The sequence below is a fragment of the Hyaena hyaena genome, unplaced genomic scaffold, assembly GCF_003009895.1.
Source record: "Hyaena hyaena isolate Hyena2069 unplaced genomic scaffold, ASM300989v1 scaffold_11, whole genome shotgun sequence".
Classification (NCBI taxonomy): domain Eukaryota; kingdom Metazoa; phylum Chordata; class Mammalia; order Carnivora; family Hyaenidae; genus Hyaena; species Hyaena hyaena.
The window spans coordinates 1,103,152-1,123,171 of NW_024080643.1; the positions used below are offsets into that span (position 1 = coordinate 1,103,152).

General features: G+C 44.4%; 1 protein-coding gene across 4 annotated transcripts in view; it reads right to left on the reverse strand.

Moving 5' to 3' along the window:
• Positions 1-20,020, reverse strand: part of MTUS2 (microtubule associated scaffold protein 2) — a 350,179-nt gene that overhangs the window by 56,836 nt on the left and 273,323 nt on the right. For 3 of the 4 annotated variants that reach the window (XM_039255683.1, XM_039255679.1, XM_039255682.1), the window contains one exon: positions 773-839. In XM_039255683.1, coding sequence (XP_039111614.1) covers positions 773-839 — 67 coding nt within the window. Of the gene's footprint in view, positions 1-772; positions 840-12,722; positions 13,024-20,020 lie in introns of those variants that run through there. The other variant, XM_039255684.1, reaches the window with a different exon arrangement.

Here is a 20,020-nt window from a genome sequence, read left to right on the forward strand (position 1 = left end):
GCCAAGGGGAAGGCCAGGCTAATGGTAATTACTGATGGATACCCGGGGGAGCACAGTAACAGAACCTCAAGAGAGAACTGAAATGGAGAAATCAGAACATGGAAAATACACAGTCTGATCTTTGGCCTAGAGTGTGGACGTCCATCCATCTCCACGACAGCCCCGGGTTTGGGGATCATCCTATCGTTTGCCAAGTCTCTACGGTTCAGACTGAGCAACACCATTTTATTGGCCAAAGATGAGTGGGAGTTTCAACATGGACCCTAGCACGTTTAATCCACCCAGGCTTGTGTTTCTGGTCTTGTTCTGTATCATAGAGTGTTTCATGGCAAGGGGGATGGTGGCAGCGAGCCTTGTAATGTCTGCAGAGATCTACTGGAGGGAGAGCCTCAAGTTACCCAGCAAAGCTGTGTTGCTTCCTTTGGAGCTCTGCCTGCCTTGGGGTGGGGGTGGGGGAGACCAAGATGGAAGGGCTCGGGTCGCAGCACACAACGCAGACGGCTGTATGTGTCACCATCTGTGAAGAACGGAGTCGAGGCCAGATTAGTTCCACTGTGAACTGTTACGAAGCTGTCTTTATAATGACAGAGATGTAAGAATTATGGGTCCCTGCAAGGCCGCAGCAACCCACCACGGCGCTGGGTGAGAGCCTTCATTGTTCCAGGCAGCTCTGGCCTGGCTTATTACAGGAGACATAATGGCTTTTGTTACACGTTCACAGGTATCAGGAAAAGACATTCTTTAGGGGCCTCGTTTTCAATGCCCTACTTACCAAGTTCATCCCTGATGTTTGCAAGTTCGATTGACAGCTCTTTTTCTTTCACAAGGGCACTTTCATTCTGAAAAAAAACAAAACGGATACCGAGAGTCCCCTAGTTTTATGCTAGATAAGCACTGTGACATGTTTAATTAATGAACCGTATTAAGCAAATATTTACAAGTCTCGCCCTGAAGGAGATAATTTTCTCATTATATAAGCATAGGAAAAAAAAATCACAAAGCCACATCCAACTCATTCATTTGTATCACATTCAAATCACAAAGCTTGAAATATAATAATAATACCCCATGGTGCTTTTCCCTCTACTGTACTGTTGTGCACGTCACTCTACAATCCCTTCTTTGCACGTCCATGTCCTCACAGTAATCAGCTGCTACGCATTATTACACAATGTTAATTATTATCACCAGTATGAGATCTTTGAGCATGAAAACATCCACGCCATCCATGCCCGTTTCTCTGATGGGCGAATGCTAATTGTACCAACTGTCCTGTTACACTTACCCTTCTGTCCATACATACATGGTCGGCCACCTAATGAGTAATGAGCGGGAAGCTTAACGTGAAACATTTTTCTTTGTAATGAGATTGACACCAAAACCTAAGGTTTCCAGGTGTTTTGTGGCGCTGCGTACATCACCAGAAGGAACCAGAGGAAAAGTCCCACGTGAGGGACTATTAAGTGCCAAGGACCCCATCTTCGTGGCCACTGAGCTGCTTTCAGATCATATATATTCTATGACATAAAACAGAGAGGTATCTGGAGATATGCTGGCTTTGTAATCTGGGCCATTGAGTCCCCAGAAATAGTGACATTTGTTATGATTTTATTGTTACTAATAATAACTAGGAAAGGTGTGCTATATAAATTCTCTTCGCATTAGAGACACCGAAAAGGTAGGCCTTCAGAGAAAGTCTCTTCATTTGGTAGAATGTGCTCCCAAAGCAAACATTTCCAAAAAGGGAATTGAAGCTAAAATTTGTACCAGATATCTAAGCATGAATATCATCAGGGGCTTGTGAATGTTCTTTCTTGGTTAACCTCTTTTGACTTTGATTTCAGCACCTCCGAAGTACCTGTTAACCTACCTCAAGAAGTCACAAAACTTGCAGTGAAGGAAAAAACCTCAATTTAAAAAAAAAAGGACAAAATAGAGGGGGGTGATAGGTAGCTGTCACACAATCTTGTGCGTAGATCTAGGTAACACGGGCGCTACTTTGGGTTGACGGGACGGATGGCCTCAGGTCATCCAAAGGGCATTTGCTACACAATGTCATAATTTCAAAATACCAAAATAAAACTATTTGCATAATAAACTGAGAGCTATTTTAGTCACAGGCATCAACAGTTATTAGCCCATGGTTCTTTTAAGAATAGTGTAGCAATAACACATCTTTGAGGGACAGTGGGCCCCCATTTTATTATGAAGCTCTCTCCTCCCATCCCAGCCCACAGCATCCTTGCCTTCCTTGAACTTGAAGTTCGAAATCACACCTGAGAGCAGATAGTTTCCTATTCACTAAGAGATGCTGCCTGTATGCCACGCCCACTGAACAAGGTTATAATGAGGGCCAAAGAAGTTAATATATGCTAAGTACTTAGAATGGTACCTGGCACTCAGCAAACTCTTTATAAGTGTTAGTTGTTCTTAGAACTCGTTTGTTTCATTTTATTTGCAACTGACTAATATCCTACAGATATTATAGTCTTATCCATATTAAGGATCTAAATGTTTAGAAATGGCATATTCTTATGCTCTATTTTTTGTTTTTGTTTAAATACCTTCTTGGCTCTGCCCTGAATCTATTCAAAGTTCGAAGTATGAATAACAGGGGAAGCGTTCTAATCAGACAGATCACAGGGATTCTCTGCTTGTTCTAACACAGCATCATGTGGCCAGCTGACGTTCAACTTGTTACTGCAAATTAAGAAAATCTGGAATTCCAGAGTGGCTGAATTTCTGTAGGTACCCTGAAAGAATCTTTTTTTAAGAAAAAATTTCTAAAATTTTTTTAAATTTTTAAATTTTTTTTTAATTTCTGAGAGATAGAGAGAGACAGCATGAGCAGGGGAGGGCCAGAGAGAGAGGGAGACACAGAATCTGAAGGCAGGCTCCAGGCTCTGAGCTAGCTGTCGGCACAGAGCCCGATGTGGGGCTTGAACCCACGAACCGTGAGATCATGACTTGAGCTGAAGTCAGACGCTTAACTGACTGACCCCCCGCCTTTTTTAAAATTTTATTTTTAAAATATAACCTGAAAGAATCTTAAACTAGTGAAAAAAAGTAAACTTGATTCTACTATCAAGCAACACCTGGCTGGCTCAGTTGGTAGAGCATGCAACTCTTGATCTCGAGGTTGTTAAGTTCAAACTGGGTGCAGAGACACTTAAAAAAATAATATCTTTTTAAAAAAGGATTTAATTTTTAATCCTCGGTTTCTTTTTTTTTTTTAATGTTTTTTTAAAATTTATTTCTAGGAGAGAGAGAGAGAGACAGCGTGAGCAGGGGAGGGTCAGAGAGAGAGGGAGTCACAGACTGAAACAGGCTCCAGGCTCTGAGCTGGCAGTCAGCACAGAGCCCGATGCGGGGCTCGAACCCACGAACTGCGAGATCATGACCTGAGCAAAAGTCGGACGCTTAACCGACTAAGCCACCCAGGCGCCCCAATCCTCGGTTTCTAAGCACAGCCAGAGAATTGAAGCTGACTCTTGAACAACATTGGTTTGAACTGTGTGTCCACTCCCATTCGAATTGTTTTCTTTTTATAAAAAATTTTTAAAAAATTTTATTTATTTCAGAGAGAGCGACAGAGAGCCAGAGTGGAGGAGAGAGAAAGAGAATCTCAAGCAGGCTCCATGCTCGGTGCAGAGCTCAACATAGGGCTCCATCCTACAGCCCTGGGATCATGACCTGAGCTGAAATCGAAGAGTTGGACACTCAACTGACTAAGCCATCCAAGTGCCCCTCAAATATTTTTCAATAAATACGGTATAGTACTGTAAATGTATTTTCTCTTCCTTGTGATTTTTAAATAATGTCTTCTTTTCCCTACTTTATTATAAAAATACAGGGGTGCCTGGGTGGCTCTGTCAGTTAAGCGTCTGGCTTTGGCTCAGGTCATGATCTCACAGTTTGTGAGTTCGAGCCCTGCGTCGGGCTCTGTGCTGACAGCTCAGAGCCTGGAGCCTGCTTCGGATTCTGCATCTCCTTCTCTCTCTGGCCCTCCCCAACTTGTGCTCTGTCTCTGTCTCTCAAAAATAAATAAATGTAAAAAAAAAAATTTCTTTAAAAAGAATACAGTATATAATACAATATACAAACTGTGTTAATCAACTGTTCTTGGTAAGGCTTCTGGTCAACAGTGGGTTACTAGTAGTTAAGTTTTTGGGGAGTCAAAAGTTATTCATAGATTTCCTACTGTGCAGGAGTTGAGCACTCCAATTGCTGGTTCTTCAAGGGTTAACTGTACCGTACTTATCAGTCCCCAAATAGCATTATTAAAGTATTCATAGTCAGAGTGCTGTTAGCTGCAAAGACTTGGATGAGGTTAGGCAGTGAAGAACAAGAACTTAACAAAATCCAAGAAACCAATAAGAAGGCCTGGGCAGATGTTAACAGTGCCCTGCCCAGGGATCTCTCAGATCACAGTAAGTCACCCCACACTTTCCAGCCACAGGAGAATAAGACATCTGGGGAAGGAGTGGCTTGGAGTCCCAGTGAGGAGACAGTGCTGATTGTGGTAAAGATTATGGGCAACCTTTAGACCTGAATCACTTTTACGAAGAGCTAACGCTAACACCGCCAGCCGGGCCTGACCCATCATCTTTGCTTTAGGACAAACAAAAGTGACAGGATAAAAGAAAAGAACGAAGAAAAGAAAGGGAACAGATGGGAACAGAAGAGAGATGGAAGGGGAGATAGGAAGGGGATGGGTGAGACCACAGACCCTGCACTGTCTCCATTTGGAGAGGCAGTGATGGGGGAAGAATGGAGGAAGATAACCCAACTCCACCCCCAACCTTTCGCAAGCATAGCCTATAAAAGTAACTGTAGTTTCACACTACAGTCATCAGATGGATTGCCAAGGAAGGATCGGCTGTCAAACATTAGCAACAAACCTGAAGACTTCAATGTCAAGGTAAACAACTAAACTCTGGTAAGGTCTGGCTAATTACAACATTAACATCAGTGTGAACATTTCCAAACACTACGTATGTGAGGCACAGCACTAGGTAAGCCCTTTCCCTCATTTGGTCCTTCACATGCTCTCAACGGGGTCCTGGGTCCTATTTTCCTGTGTGGAGGATGAACCTTAGCTCCAGGCCAAGCAACCATCCCGTGCACGCCTGGCTGGGAAGCGGTGAAGCCAGAGTCTGCACTCCTCACCAAGCGCTAACACATTGAGATTGCCCCTCCTCCCCATCCTTATACAGACCCAGCATCAAGATCCAAATGGCACCAATCCTCAGACTGGATAGGAGCACTTATTTTCACAGCTTCTATAACTAACTTTGAGAGGGTCAGTGTCAGCTCCTCACCACTTTTTCAATAAGAAATTCCCTGGTGCATTCATGCCCCATCCCACCCCTGGGACTACCTGCATTTGTCCATGGTATGGATTTGTTGGTCAGATGACAGTACATTTCCAGTACAGCCTACCTGAGGCTGTAGCTTCTGAGAGGGTAGCTGCTGAGCTTTTCCCCATCAGCTGTCTCTAACCCCCACTAACACATTCCTCCGGAAGATGCTGGCTCAGCCCAGCTCTGCCCGCTAAGGCCAGCCTGTGTGGATTGGCGACAGCCCTTTCTTCTTAAGTGCTTGTTTTTGAAATGATACCAACTCTTCTGATTTATGAATTTTCTGCATCCATTAAGTTACTCTCTGTTTTCTGCAAGCTAAGCCAGACTGACGTCGTGCTGCCCTGCAGTGGAGTGAGTCAACAGCAGTGAGGACTGCAGGCGCTCTCTTCCTTAAGGCAAGAAGCGAACTTCAAGGAACTTTCCATTCTCTCTCCTCCCTACCTCAAAGTTACCCTTCCATCCATCATGGCTCAACAGATTCCAACAGTGATCTTGCAAGGCCCTTGGGTTCTGTTGAACACACAGGAGGAGGGGCGCCCCAAAGACTCCCTTTGAAAGGATCTCATGCCATGATTCCCCCTTGCTCCCCAACCTAAGCCAGTCCAGCACGATGATACGGTAGGATGACTGAAATATGAGCATGGCCTCCTCTGATGGCCCAATGTGAGATCAGTGCTTCCCTACATGGGGAATGAGTGGAAAATTCCTAACTGGTGCCAAGCACGAGCTCCTGCTTTCACTCCAAAGGTCTAAAAATAGAACTCAGTATTAATTATCCAAACCAACCCGGTGATACAATCCAGAAATCGCAAAGTCTAAAAGGCCATTCCTCTAAAATTACTGTTTACTCTATGACAGGCTTAACTGGAAATGGACCCTTGGAGGACATTCATCTAAGCCCCATCCAACAGCTGTGTCTTCTTAGCCACCTCTTTTATTTGGTCACGTACCTCTCTTTTGCACACTGAGTTCTCTATTCCTTTTAGCGTGGTACGTTGTATTCACAGATGGAATCTGAGATGAGCTATACCCATAAAACATCTGACTCTCCCCCTCTATCTCTAGCCCTAAACACGCCACTGCAAGTCTGCTGCACTGAAGCCTACATTTCTTCTCACACATGGCTCTCCATGCTAAGGTGTGCACAGTCTCGTGGTGAATGCTGCCACTAATCTTTCCTAGCTACACAAGCCTGGCAAAGTATACCAACTGCTAATCATTCCATTAACTTCAAGTAATTGGATGTATGGCCAAGCCCTGAGCCAGCTTGCCACACTGTTATTTTAACATGCTTGGTCAATGGGAGTTATCTGTTCAGGTGGATGGTGCTACCCATGTGAACTTGGCGGTAATAGGAAGTGAAAATGCCACTCTTTGTTAGCATCGCCCATGTGATTCTACACTTGGACATCAGCTAGCTCCCTAAGCTTCAAGTCAGAAACCAATGGAACAGCCTACTCATACTTAAAGCTGAAGGTTGCGTGAATCTGAGGTGCTTTCACCCCAACAAATGGAGACATAGGGAATTCATACAAAACAACATATATTTACTCAGTTCCTACTATGCACCAGGTAGACATACCAGGCAGGTGATTTCTGCCTTCAAAGAGTTTAAGAGTCTCCTAGAAAGTCAGTAAGTGAATAAGAAATGATAAAACAATGTGATAGAACTGAGCCAGGCGGGGCTGGCTGGGAGAATTCCTGAGAGCAGAGGAAGAAGGAGGAGGAGGAATGTGGGAATACCAAGGCAACAGCCTGAGAAGTGTGACACTAGACAGCACCTGAGGCTATTTCTCTCACCCCTATCACAGGGGCCCTTCTCTTTTCCTTGCCATGTTCCTGCCTCTGGTCTGTGACTCACCCTGAAGGGGTTCTTGAGCAGCCACAGGGGACTGATGACGATTTTGTAAACTTCACTGCAGTTTCTAAGTGTTTTGATCGGCTCCGTCTTCCCAACTGGATTTCTCTTTAAAAAGACATCCATGTGTCCAAGATTACATGACTCTGATACGATGAATCAGAAGAAAGAGTGTACTGGGCTCTCACATATTTGTTGAAATAAATGAATTGATAAATGGAACTGTACTCTACCACCAAAACAGTAACTTGGCAGTAAAGTAATTAATTGTGAAAAAATAACACATAAATAAAAACACACAGAGAAATAAAAAAATATATACACGTAAGCCCACAGACTCCCAGCTAATTTCTAATTGTTCCTATCTTTTTGGCCTGCCCTGGAGTCAATGCAGATAAAAAAAATTCAACAATACAAGCTGGGCCACCTTTTCCCAGGCTAAGCAAAAGAACCATACAGGGAATTACAGAAGAAACCTAGAGAATTCTGCTATTTGAAGAAACTTCCAGATCCTTTTCGTTGTGAATTGCTGAAATTCAAAGTGATATACAGACACACCCACGAAATTACAAAGGGGTTAAGGAATTTTCCATTCTTCCTAGAAATAATACTGCTTTTCACTCATAACATGAACTCAGGGAGTTCAGGTTAGGGTTTGATTCTACATGGAAGAGCCCTGTATTAATAGGGAAGTATTTTCTTTTGTATTTCAAAATGAATCAGCCACAAGGTGACATCTCCAAGTCTTCAGCGCTGTTTTCATAGCACTGTTTGTGAATGCTGCGTTCGGTTTCAATATTAATACTGTGAAGACTGGCTAAATTCATAATATAGCTCTGTGGAAAATTCCTTTGGGAGGTAGACTGACCTTTTGTTTTTCATTTCAGTTATTATGCCTTGAAGGCAGCACTGATGCCATGCTCTGACTTCTTCAATAAGTATTCTTTCTTCCACATGTAATTAACACAGGCCACTGGAGTTTTCTATCTCCTTTTCAACTCTGCAGTACAATTTAATAGAGACTGGCCAAGGTAAGTATCATTCACATGTGATGTTCTTCAATACATGTCATTGTCTACTTGTGTGAGACCTGAGCAAAACCCCATCTTGTTTTAAAAGAAATTAGAAAGAATTAACTTACAGGGCGTCATTCCAGCCTTTTTCCCGTGCACCAGTGACTGCAGAACATCTAGCTTCCTAAGAGGCCATACTTCATAACGCAACGCCATAACCCACCCGGATTACCGAAGAACAACTAGAAAGGACAGAGTTTTATGCGTCCCAAGGTGAAGGGCTGTGAATCCGAAGAAGTAATGCTGGGAAATCCTGGATCTCAGAGGAAGCGAAAGAGGAAAATAGCCAGTGCCATGACTTTCAATCCATTTACTTATCACTTCTGAAGTTTCTTGACCTTCCTGGATTTTCTCTTATTACCTTCCCAAATGTATTACTGTTAGATACCAGATGCCTGGGAGGAACAGTGAGGTGGTTTCTAACTGCCATTCCGACCAAGAATTTATTGGAGAAAAAGTAAATAAGTCCAGCCTCTGAGATGATAATCAACACATATAAGGTTAGGGTAGAGATATGCAAAGTAACCCCTACAGGGACAGAGCCGAGGAGGTCACTTGGAGAAGATGCAAAAGGAGCCTAAGAAGAGGCAGTCACCACAACAAGTGACAATCAAACAAGTCTTCTCAATTGCATTTCTAGCTGGAGAGGTGATGACACATGGACATATAGGCTCTGAGGCCACCGAACACCTAAAGACCATAACTTGCTGGCTCAGATTCCATTCTTATCAAAGCCTCTTACAAAGCTAGACTTTTGACTCTAAAAAGAAATACGTATTTATCAGACTTATCATTTGTTTGCCTGTCAGTTACATTTCGTATTGTTAAAAAATAAGTTGGCATTCTAGTCTACATCTCATTTATTTCTCTCAATAACTCAATGTTCCTAAGAATGACTAGCTCTGGAAGGTTAAGGGCAAGGAGTTCCTGTGTGTGCAGAGCTGCCGGCTTGATCCTGGACCAGCTGAGTCTACAGGCGAACAGACTTTGAAATCCATCCGGGTGTTCCAATGGCCTCTCTGGGTCACACTTTTCCTTTCAAAATACCTATAGAGTGAGTCTTTCTACAGATTGCCTCTCTGTTCAAATCCCCAGATGGATTTCTACTTTCTTATAACTCAAGTTAAAAAACCTGGGTCTGGCTTTCAGCCTGGAAAATATTTCCCCACACTCCCTATGTGCTTGGATTTCCTACTGTGTTTATTCTCATCTTTCATCAAACTGGGCTAAAGAACCTTTACTCATGCACTCCTTGCTTAGACCTGCATTCCTGCTTCTCACACAGTTCATTAAAACTCCACCCCATTCCTCAAAGTGTGGTTCATGTTCCATTTTTTCCAAGAAACCTTGCCTAGGATTCTAGCATGCATTTCTCCTTTCACTAGATTCCAGAAACAGGTATGGCCGGTACCACATAACTATCACACTCCAGTCTTGTACTAATGTGCTAATTGCTCTCCATACGTTATTGTTGCCTACCCTGTTTGTAATTTCTCTGGTAAAGGTGGAGGTATGACCCAAGGAGTAACTGGTAACTCCACAGGTCAGGCTGTGCCCTTCTGAGAATTCTTTGATAGCCCCCATAATAACTGGGAGATAGATATTATAAATACTGTAAATCAGTAAGAAATATTGACAATGAATATGTTTTCTGAAGAGCTGAAAATACATAAAGCACAATTGGCTTTTAAAAACAATTTATTCGGGGCACCTGGGCGGCTCAGTCATTTAAGTATCCGACTTTGGCTCAGGTCATGATCTCACCACTTGTGAGTTTGAGCCCCGTGTCAGGCTCTGTACTGACAGCTCAGAGCGTGGAGCCTGCTTTGGATTCTGTGTCTCCCTCTCTCTCTGTTCTTCCCCAGCTCGCATTCTGTCTCTCTCTCAAAAATAAATAAAGATTACAAAAAAATTTTTTTAAATGATTTACTCATTTAATACATTTTCATTCATTCTCTAGATAAGATTCTATATTTTCTCCTGGTGAATGAATGCTAAAGAAACATCTTCAGGTTTATATCTCTTAACCCTATCTCTGAAACTATTACTGAAAAGTATCTTTATTGTCTGTTGACTCTTTTCAGAACATCTTAGCTGCACTAGAATTAAGAATGTTTTAACAATTCACAAGTAGGATATCAAAATTAAGTGTTTAAACTCTGTATCCATATACACTTCTGAGAAATTCTTTTTTTTTTTTTTTTAAGGTTTATGAGGTTGGTCTAAAGTAAGCAGAAAAAACTTTATTAACAATTTTATCAGGATTCTTTCAATGTTGATGGGGGGGGGTTGTTAGAAACTGATGGATTTTACCATGGGATTTGAAGGGGCTGGACTGGAATGGAATCCCACCATGCTCTCAGCATCCAAAGCCTAGCCCAACAGGTGACCACTGAGTAAACAAGTGATTTTGGCATACTCCCTGTGAGAGTACCCTGAAAAGCAGATGGCTAACTAAAACAATGGCTTCTTTTAAATTTAAAAAAAGGAAATCCTCAATTTCTCACATGAGCACCTATGAATTTACAGCTTCAAAACCTCCCATGGGAATACGACTCTGAACTATGGCAAAGGAAAGTCAAGAAACGTGGGTGTACACATAATGAGAAAGTTGATAGATACAGCTAGGTTTTTGTCAGGAAAGGAAAGTCTGTATTATGTTTGGAGTTTGAAAGTTAAAACATTTGAAAGTTAGGGGCGCCTGGGTGGCTCAGTCGGTTAAGCATCTGGCTCAGGTCATGATCTCGGAGCTCCTGAGTTCAAACACTGCATCCGGCTCTGTGTGGACAGCGCAGAGCCTGGAGCCTGCTTGATTCTGTCTCCCTTTCTCTGCCCCTCCCCTGCTCGCACAGTGTCTCTCTCTCTCTCAAATATGGAAAACATTAAAAAAATTAAAAAAAAAACATTTGAAAGTTACTTAAACATCATATGGCTGGAGAGATGGAATACTACTTAGTTGTCTTCCAAAATCTCTACATTCAAGAATGGCCCAGAATCTCCACATTCAAGAATAGACAGTTACTTTCAAGAACTTGATTTGAAACAAAAAAGGAGAAGTTCACTTTAAACTATATTTTCTTAAAGAAGACCTGCAGCTTCCAGCTTCTATTTCTAAAACTTCTGCACCAGGACTTAGGAAGATGAACATTATAATATTATCGTGCATGTAGCAAATCCTTCCCTTTTATTATAACCATCATTACAAAGCTGCCTTCAATACCTTTTCGTGATCACTTCTCTTGAAAAAGGGCTTCATCGCTTCAATATTGGATTTGTAGACAATTAAGTGCAAATGTTTTTTATTTCTATTTGTGAAAACCTCATAAATGTATATATAAATATTTTAGTTCACATTCATGGTAGTAAAAGCCAAACCTACAGAAATAGTTACTCCTTTTGGAACAAAAGTACAGGGTAACTTTTAAAATATCAGTGTAATTTTCCTAGGTCAAAGTTCACGAACAGAACTGATAAGAAAGATGTTTCCAAGTGGCCTCCTTGTAATGAGTTTTATATTAAGCCATTTATTTTCCTTCACCTGGTCACATACCATACCTCAAGCTATCTCTGTAGCCGCTGCCCACATGGGTACAAAGAGGCAATTTCACCCCCTTATTAAATCCCATTTTCATGCATCTTGGAGAAATCCGAATGTGTGTGAGAAGAAACATCACAGAGACAAGATTTCTTGCCAACATATTTCTAGTAGTGAAATTAAAAGCCCTCCCGGATCTCTCTGTAAGCTCACAGGCAAATGTCGAAAGCAAAGAAAGGCTTTGTGTTGGAACCGTCCCACCGTTCTGGTATGTTCCTGCTCTATCCTCAGTTCCCTGGCTGTGAATCTTCCTTCCCGGGAAGACTTGAACACACCCTTGGCCTCTTGGGCTCTTTAAGCTTTCACTTCTACCTTAAGCACCCTTATGCGGTGCAACAAGCACACTGAAGACAAGCGCACTGGTGCTTTCCTCTCTGACCTTAAGAATACACATTGCAAGGGTGGGTGTTGTTTGTTGAGGAGAGTGGTAAACTTTCGGAGTTAGCAGTGGGCCAGGAGAAGCCTGTCTAGCGCATCTCAATCCCCCACTGGAATGCTTGGGTTTCACAGGTACTAAAATGCATTACGAATATTCCAAGGCTGTCTTGGCTTCGGGATTTCAACATGTGTGAGCGGAGCCCTACGGTTTGGGGACTATGCAACAGCTGCCTCTGAGACCGAGGGCAGAGATTATGTAAGGCACTGCAGAGCAGGTGCGACGGGAGGCTCCTGCGCTCACAACTCCGCACGCGGGGCCCGGGGAGGGCGGCCTCCCGCTCGCCAACAAAGCGCACACACACGCCCGGGGACGGGGACAGAGGCGGCTGGGCTGCTCAGGCTTTCTCTCTGCGCTTGCAAAGGAGGGGAGAAGGAGGGGAGGGGAGGCAAAGTACCGTCTTGTCCAGGCACTGAAGGCAGTTATTAGGCTTGCAGCAGCAGTGGCCCATCCCGGCGGGCTGGCTGGCACGGGCCCCTCCTTCATTCAGCGTGTCAGCGGGTGAATCCTAAGGCGAGGCCGTGGCTCCGGCGAGAGGGGTGCGCCGCCGGGGGCTGTCACAACTTCCATGTGGTCCCCTCGGCTACCTTATTTCTCCTAATAACTTCAGGGATCCGGAGCCCGGGGAACGGGAGGAGGGGCGCGGCGCGGTGGCCGCGTCGGGAGGCTCCCGCTGCAGGGAGGGGAGGGCGGCAGCCGGGGAGGGAGGGACCGGCGGCCGGGAGGGTCACTTTGCCATTGGAATCCTCGGATGGACGCAAATCAATTGTCGCATAACAATCGAGCATTTCCCGGGGCCGGCTCCCGAGGAGGCCCGCAGGCCCGCCCTCCCGGGCGCGGCCCCCACCCTCCCGGGCGCGGCTCCCACCCTCCCCGGGCGCGGCCCCCACCCTCCCCGGGGCACCCTCCCCGGGCGCGGCCCCCACCCTCCCCGGGGCACCCTCCCGGGCGCGGCCCCCACCCTCCCCGGGCGCGGCCGCGCCTCCGCGCCGCAGACACGCCTGGAGAGCTCAGCTCGCAGCAAACACAAAAGAAGCCCCTGGTCTTCCCGGAGTCCTCGGGGCTGAGCACTTCGGACGGGGCCCGGGGGGACTCCTGCGTGTCCGAGGCGTAGACGTCCACAGGCGTGGAGGGTACGGTCTTCCCTCCGCGTTAACTCCTCCTCTCCGGGACCCGCCGCCGCCGGGAGCCCCCAGTGGCTCGTTTTCAAAACCGTGCGCCGTGACCACATTGCCTTATTTGAGGAAATCTTTGTAACTGAGGTGGAATCCTGAAGCCGCTTGCCCAGGCTGACATACACAAACCATGCACGTTGTTTAAGTAATTAAAATTGGGGTTTGGGGGGAGCATCTTTCTCCTGGGCATATCAGCATAAAAGCCTAAGGGGGTTTGATCTTTCTAGGCAATTAGTAATTCTTCAGCTTAAAAATCAAAAAGAGAAGGAGATGGAGACAAAGGTTTTTCTTTTCTTTCTTTTTTCAAAAGAGACACGGTATTTAAAAATAAATATGTAATCTTCGAAGAACAAGACACAATGTTTAGGAGGTTAACTTTGTTATTTCCTGGTAACTCAAAGGAGAACTCGTGATCCTGAAATATACCATCTGCAGAAATATACAATCACATCTTTGTCCCCTAAATTTGCCCAAGACTATGAGCAGACAAGAGTTGTAAATTTAGATAATTTTACTAAATTGAGATTTTCCAAGGGGATTTTAATTAAGGAGTACAGGCTATTTCAAGGATGAGAAGACAAGGATGTTTGGTGATCAAATATGAACAGACTGAAATGTTTACCTGAAACTTGAAATAATAACCTCAAACCTTTCTTCAAAGCTAACAGGTGAACATTGTGTATCAACTATACTCAAATTAAAAAAACAAAAAAAGCTATCCGGTAACTTAGAGCAATTCTTTGGAAAGGCAACACAGCTGTCCTTACCAAAATTGTATGTTTGTGTTTATTTATTTAAATTAAATTCATATCGAATTTTAAGTGTACATCTATCTTGGGGCGCCTGAATGGCTCAGTCACTTAAGCATCCAACTTCGGCTCAGGTCATGATCTCAAGGCTCCTGAGTTCGAGCCCCACATCGGGCTCTGTGCTGGCAGCTCAGAGTCTGGAGCCTGCTTTGGATTCTGTCTCAGGCTTCCTCTGCCCATCCCCCGCTCATGAACACTCTCTCTCAAATATAAACAAACATTATAAAAATAAATAAATAAATGTACATGTATCCCATAATAGTACTCAGATAAATATGCAAGGATATATGCATAAGGATATTCAATTTAGCATCATTTGTAACAGCATAGAAAAGGAAAACATCCTAGATACGCAACACCTTTCCACTGTAGAGAAAGATGATACATTGTTGAGTGAACACATAAACTTCTGTAAAACAGGAAGCAAAACTGTACACATGTACACATTTGTATATGTCTAGAAGAAAGCTTTTGGCAAAATGCACACTGTTCATATAAGAACATCCTACCCTTGGGGAATGGGAAATAGGAGTGAGGGGGCAAATTTCCCCTTCTTTTAAAAAAAATTTTTTTTAACGTTTACTTATTTTTGAGAGACAGAGAGAGACAGGGTGTGAGCGGGGGAGAAGCAGGCTCCAGGCTCTGAGCTGTCAGCACAGAGCCCAATGTGGGGCTCAAACTTATGGACCGTGAGATCATGACTTGAGCCGAAATCAGACGCTTAACCAACTGAGCCATCCAGGCGCCCCTCTGCCTCTTTTGTTAAACCCTCTTGACAGCATGTGTTATTTTTATCCTTTGCTAACAAAGCGTGTTGGTGGAAGGTGGTGAGCGCCACCCAGGCTCTGGTCAAAGGCACACAGCTCCCTCCCTCTCTCGTAGGGAGGTAGGAAGCTCGGGCACTCATCTCAGAGGGAGAGAAGCTCAGGGTGGCCTGAGCTGAAACATGAACTTCGAGCTTTTCCTGGGACTTCTGCAACCTTGGAAGAAAACCTCTATCCTGCACAACCTCCTCTATATTGTGAACCCATGTTCTCAGCAGCACTGTTCACAGTAACCTAAAGCTGGAAACAACCCAAGTGTCCACTGACGAAGGGACAAACAAAATGTGGTGCATCACACAATGCAGAACTATGCAGCCTTACAAAGGAAGGACATTCTGACCACATGCGGCTACGTGGATGAGGCTTGTGGACGCTGAGTGAAATAAGCCAGTCACAAAAAGACAAATACTGCATGATTCCACTTAGATGAGGTACTCAGAGAGGTCAGATCCACACAGATCATATGGCATGGTGGTTGCCAGGGACTGGGGGAGGGGGCAGTAGGTAGGAATGGGTACAGTTTTGGTCTTGCAAGATGAAAAGAACTGTAGAGATACATGTGAATGTATTGATGCCCCTGGTCTGTCCACTTAAATGTTTAAAATGGTCATTTAAATAAATGTTTTTATATTTATTTATTTTTGAGAGAGAGAGAGGGAGACACAGAATCTGGGTTGTCAGCACAGAGCCCGATGTGGGGCTGGAACTCACAAACTGTGAGATCATGACCTGAGCCAAAGTCAGACACTTAACTGACTGAGACACCCAGGTGCCCCTAAAATGCTCCATTTTATGTCAGGTGTATTTTAACAATTATAAATTAAAAAAAAAAAAGTGTGGCTTGCATTCTACCTGGAGACAGAAAGTCCTGGCACTACAGGTATCTGATCAAGTCAAGACTGCGGAAAGCCCTATTATAGAAGGAGCCAGAAGGACTGGGGAGGCTCTACGAAGCTAACCGGCCCCCACAGTGACCTAGAGCATGCCTTCTTTGGCACAATTGTCATTCTGCACCTCAGGAAATGATTTCTTTCTCAATTAGCATTTGGATCGCAGAGTACTAGACAAACTCCTCCTTGTTCTTGGATGACGCAGGAGCGTGCTGGCTCACACACTGGCCCAGAGGAGACCAGGATGGGACTCGGGAGGCTGTACAAGAAAAGGCTCTGCTTCCCTTCGTGCGCAGAAGGCACCTCCAGCAAGAGACTGGGGGCCCCGCCCACCCGCCACAGTGTCACTGAAATCGCACTGCGGTAAGCTCTCAGTGAAGATAACCCAGATTTCCAGAGACACTAGGGTCCTCAGTTGTGCCCATCTCTTTACGTAGAAGTTAGAAAGCCTCGAAAGTACTCAGAAATAGAGGGATACATACAAAGGACCTTCCCATACCCATTTCCAGTTTCAACAGTTGTCAAGATTTTGGCACGTGTTTCGTCTATGCCCTTTTCCCCCGTTTCCATCCATCCGTCACCTGGATTTAGCAACTGTGGAGATTTTGTCACTTTACTCTCACGTATCCCCTTTATTTTCTTTGTTAAACCATTTTGAAGCAAAATGCTAACACTTCAGCGCACGTTGCTAAAAATTAAGAACGTTTTAATGTTTTTTTTTTTTTAATTTATTTCTAGGAGAGAGAGAGAGAGACAGCGTGAGCAGGGGAGGGTCAGAGAGAGAGGGAGTCACAGACTGAAACAGGCTCCAGGCTCTGAGCTGGCAGTCAGCACAGAGCCCGACGCGGGGCCCGAACCCACGAACTGCGAGATNTTTATTTTATTTTTTTATTTCTAGGAGAGAGACAGACAGCGTGAGCAGGGGAGGGTCAGAGAGAGAGGGAGTCACAGACTGAAACAGGCTCCAGGCTCTGAGCTGGCAGTCAGCACAGAGCCCGACGCGGGGCCCGAACCCACGAACTGCGAGATCATGACCTAAGCGAAAGTCGGACGCTCAACCGACTAAGCCACCCAGGCGCCCCAAGAACGTTTTTATATAATCACAACGCCACTGAAACACCGAACAAAACTGACAACATATCCTTGGCATTTAATGCCTTGTTCATAACAAAATCTTCCTGGTTTCTCAAGGAAAAAAATTATTTTACCGCTGGTTTTCTTGAGTTGGGACTTAAACGAGGTCCGCGTATTACATTTGATGTTGTCTTTTAAGCCTCATTTATCAAAAGCAATGTCCACTTCTGCCCTCCCTTTCTTCCTCGCCCCCCTCCCCCCGGCCCTGACTTATTCAGAAATTGGGTTGGCCGGCTTGTAGAATGTCCCACATTCTGGTTTTGCCTCTTTGCTTCCTCCTAATGCCATCTGACTTGTTCCCACATCCCTGTAAATGAAATGTAGTTCTTGTGCCTGGATGAGATTCGGGTTTGATTTATTTGGGCAACAGTACCTGAGGTGTGATGTTACGCTCATACCATTACCTCCCATCAGGAAGCATGTCACGTCTGGCTGTTCCATTTTTAGTGAAGTGGCTCAGAGGTGACAGGCTCAACTCTTCCTCCATAAAGGTTCCTGTCAACCTTTCCTCTCATGGCTTCATCTGTTAGTGATGACTCCTTGAATCGATTATTTCACAGGGACTTACAACAGGATGTTCTGATTCCGTCATCCTTCTGCATTTATTAGCTGGCATTCCCACATAAGAAAAGACGTTTTCATCATCAGCTAGGGTGATCTCATTTCTCTGCAATACAGTTTCTAGAGGAAAAGTGGGATCAATGCCGAATCCTTTCCGCTAAAGTGCCGAATTTTTGAATGCAGACTTGGTGTTGCAGGGATATCAAGGAGGTTTTTGCTTTCTCTCCTTTTAAAATATTATTATAAACAATATTATAAACAAAATATTTTTATGTTAATATACACAATGTGTCTTAGTCGATTGCATTTATTATCCCTTTTATTTTATTTTTTAAAAATATTTTTAATATTTATTTTTGAGAGAGAGAGAGAGGGAGGGGTAGCGAGTAGTGGGCAGAGGACCCAAAGCAGGCTCTGTGCTGACAACAGAGAGCCTGATGCGGGACTCGAACCCATAAAGTGCGAGATCGTGACCTGAGCCAAAGTTGGATGCTTAACCAACTAGCCACCCAGGTGCCCCTACCCTTTTTAAGACAAAAAATATATTTTTTTTAGAGAAAGAGATCATGAATGGGGGAGAGGGACAGAGGGAGGGAGAGAGAGAGAGAGAGAGAGAATCCTAAGCAGGTTTCACACTCAGCATGGAGCCCGATGCCAGGCTCAATCCCACAACCCTGGGATCATAACCTGAGCCGAAATCAGGGGTTGGACACTCAAGTGATGAAGCCACTCAGGTGCCCCTATTATTTCTTTTTAGATGCTCAGTTTATGTCATCTCTGGCCAATGGGAGCACCTTCTTGCTGGCCCCTGTGCCTTTTGGACATAAGTCTATCTTCCTTGCTTTCTGACACAACACAGAACCCTTGGCTCATTTGGATATTTCCTGCTTCAGATCTGGGACCAGCCATCCCCTCCAGAAGCCATGGTTCCTTCTAGTTGGGAATGAGAATTAAATACCACAATCCAGGGCCTGTTTGTTGTCTTTTAAGGGCCACCTGGCAGGAGGGAGATTTCCCTTGAAGGATGTGATCACTCCTATGGACAAAATGTCCTTGGAAGAGGTCACTGAAGGAATCCAGAAGGAGCCCTGGGCTAGGGCAAGAAAATAACAGCTCCTTCCCTTGGGGGCATTTAGAAGTGGAAAAATGATCAGTGAAACTCACTTTGAGGGAGATACACTGGACTCTATATATCATTAGGGCAAGCTAGGTAGGGAGGTTCCCTTCATCAGAAAATTTTCTAAGGCACCTGCAATGTGTCTGAATATCTGAAAGACTGAACTTCTTGAAGGCATATATAACGGGGGGTGAGACTACTGGGATTTGGCAAAAAAAAAGAAGCTGTGACCTCACAAGCTGATGAAATCTGGGGCATTTTGGTTCTCAATATTTTAAAAAGTTTGAGATGGTTTTAATTCCCTTCATATTTTCTTGCACTGGAATAGGAATGAGCACTTAGAAAAGTAAGAAAGCTCACTGACATAGGTCTCCAGACTCTCTGTTTTGGAGCAATAACTAATAATGAATCTTTTCTGATCATTAACAGATGCCAGGCACTGTGCTTAGGGCTTTGCATGCAATAGCTTGTGTAACCTTCACATAACAGTGTAAGATAAGCCCTAATATAGTCTGTATTTCGCAGATAAGAAAACAGAGTCTCAAAGGTTGCCCAGCCGAACCTGTCAGGTGAACATAAAGTTAGGAAAGGACAGAGTGGGGTCTTCAACTCAGATCTGACTCGAAAGCTTATGTCCTCAGCTTACAACTGTGTTGTACTAACTGCATTGTACTTGCTGAGCCTTTATTATCTATAAGCCCTACCCCACGGCACGTTTGTGCTATGTTATCATCTAGATAAGGGATCTGAGCATGTAAAAATATAAAAGGATATTCAAACATATTTATGATAAATATTTTCAGAACTTGGAACGAGAGCTACTACTGTAGTTTTTCTTCCTCCCTCCCTCCTCCTTCCCCCCTTCCTTCCTTCTTCCTTCCTTCTTCCTTCCTCCCTCCTTCCTCCCTCCCTCCTCCTTCCTCCCTTCCTTCCTCCCTCCTCCTTCCTCTCTTCCTTCCTTCTTCTTTCCTTCCTTCTTCCTTCCTTCCTCCTCCCTTCCTTCCTTCCTTCTTCATTCCTTCCTTCCTCCTTCCTTCCTCCTACCTCCCTTCTTCCTTCCTTCCTCCTCCTTCCTTCCTCTTCCTTCCTTCCTCCCTTCCTTCCTCCTTCCTCCCTCCCTTGCTTCTTCCTCCCTTACTCCTTCCTTCCTCCTTCCTCCTTCCTTCCTTCCTCCCTCCCTCCCTT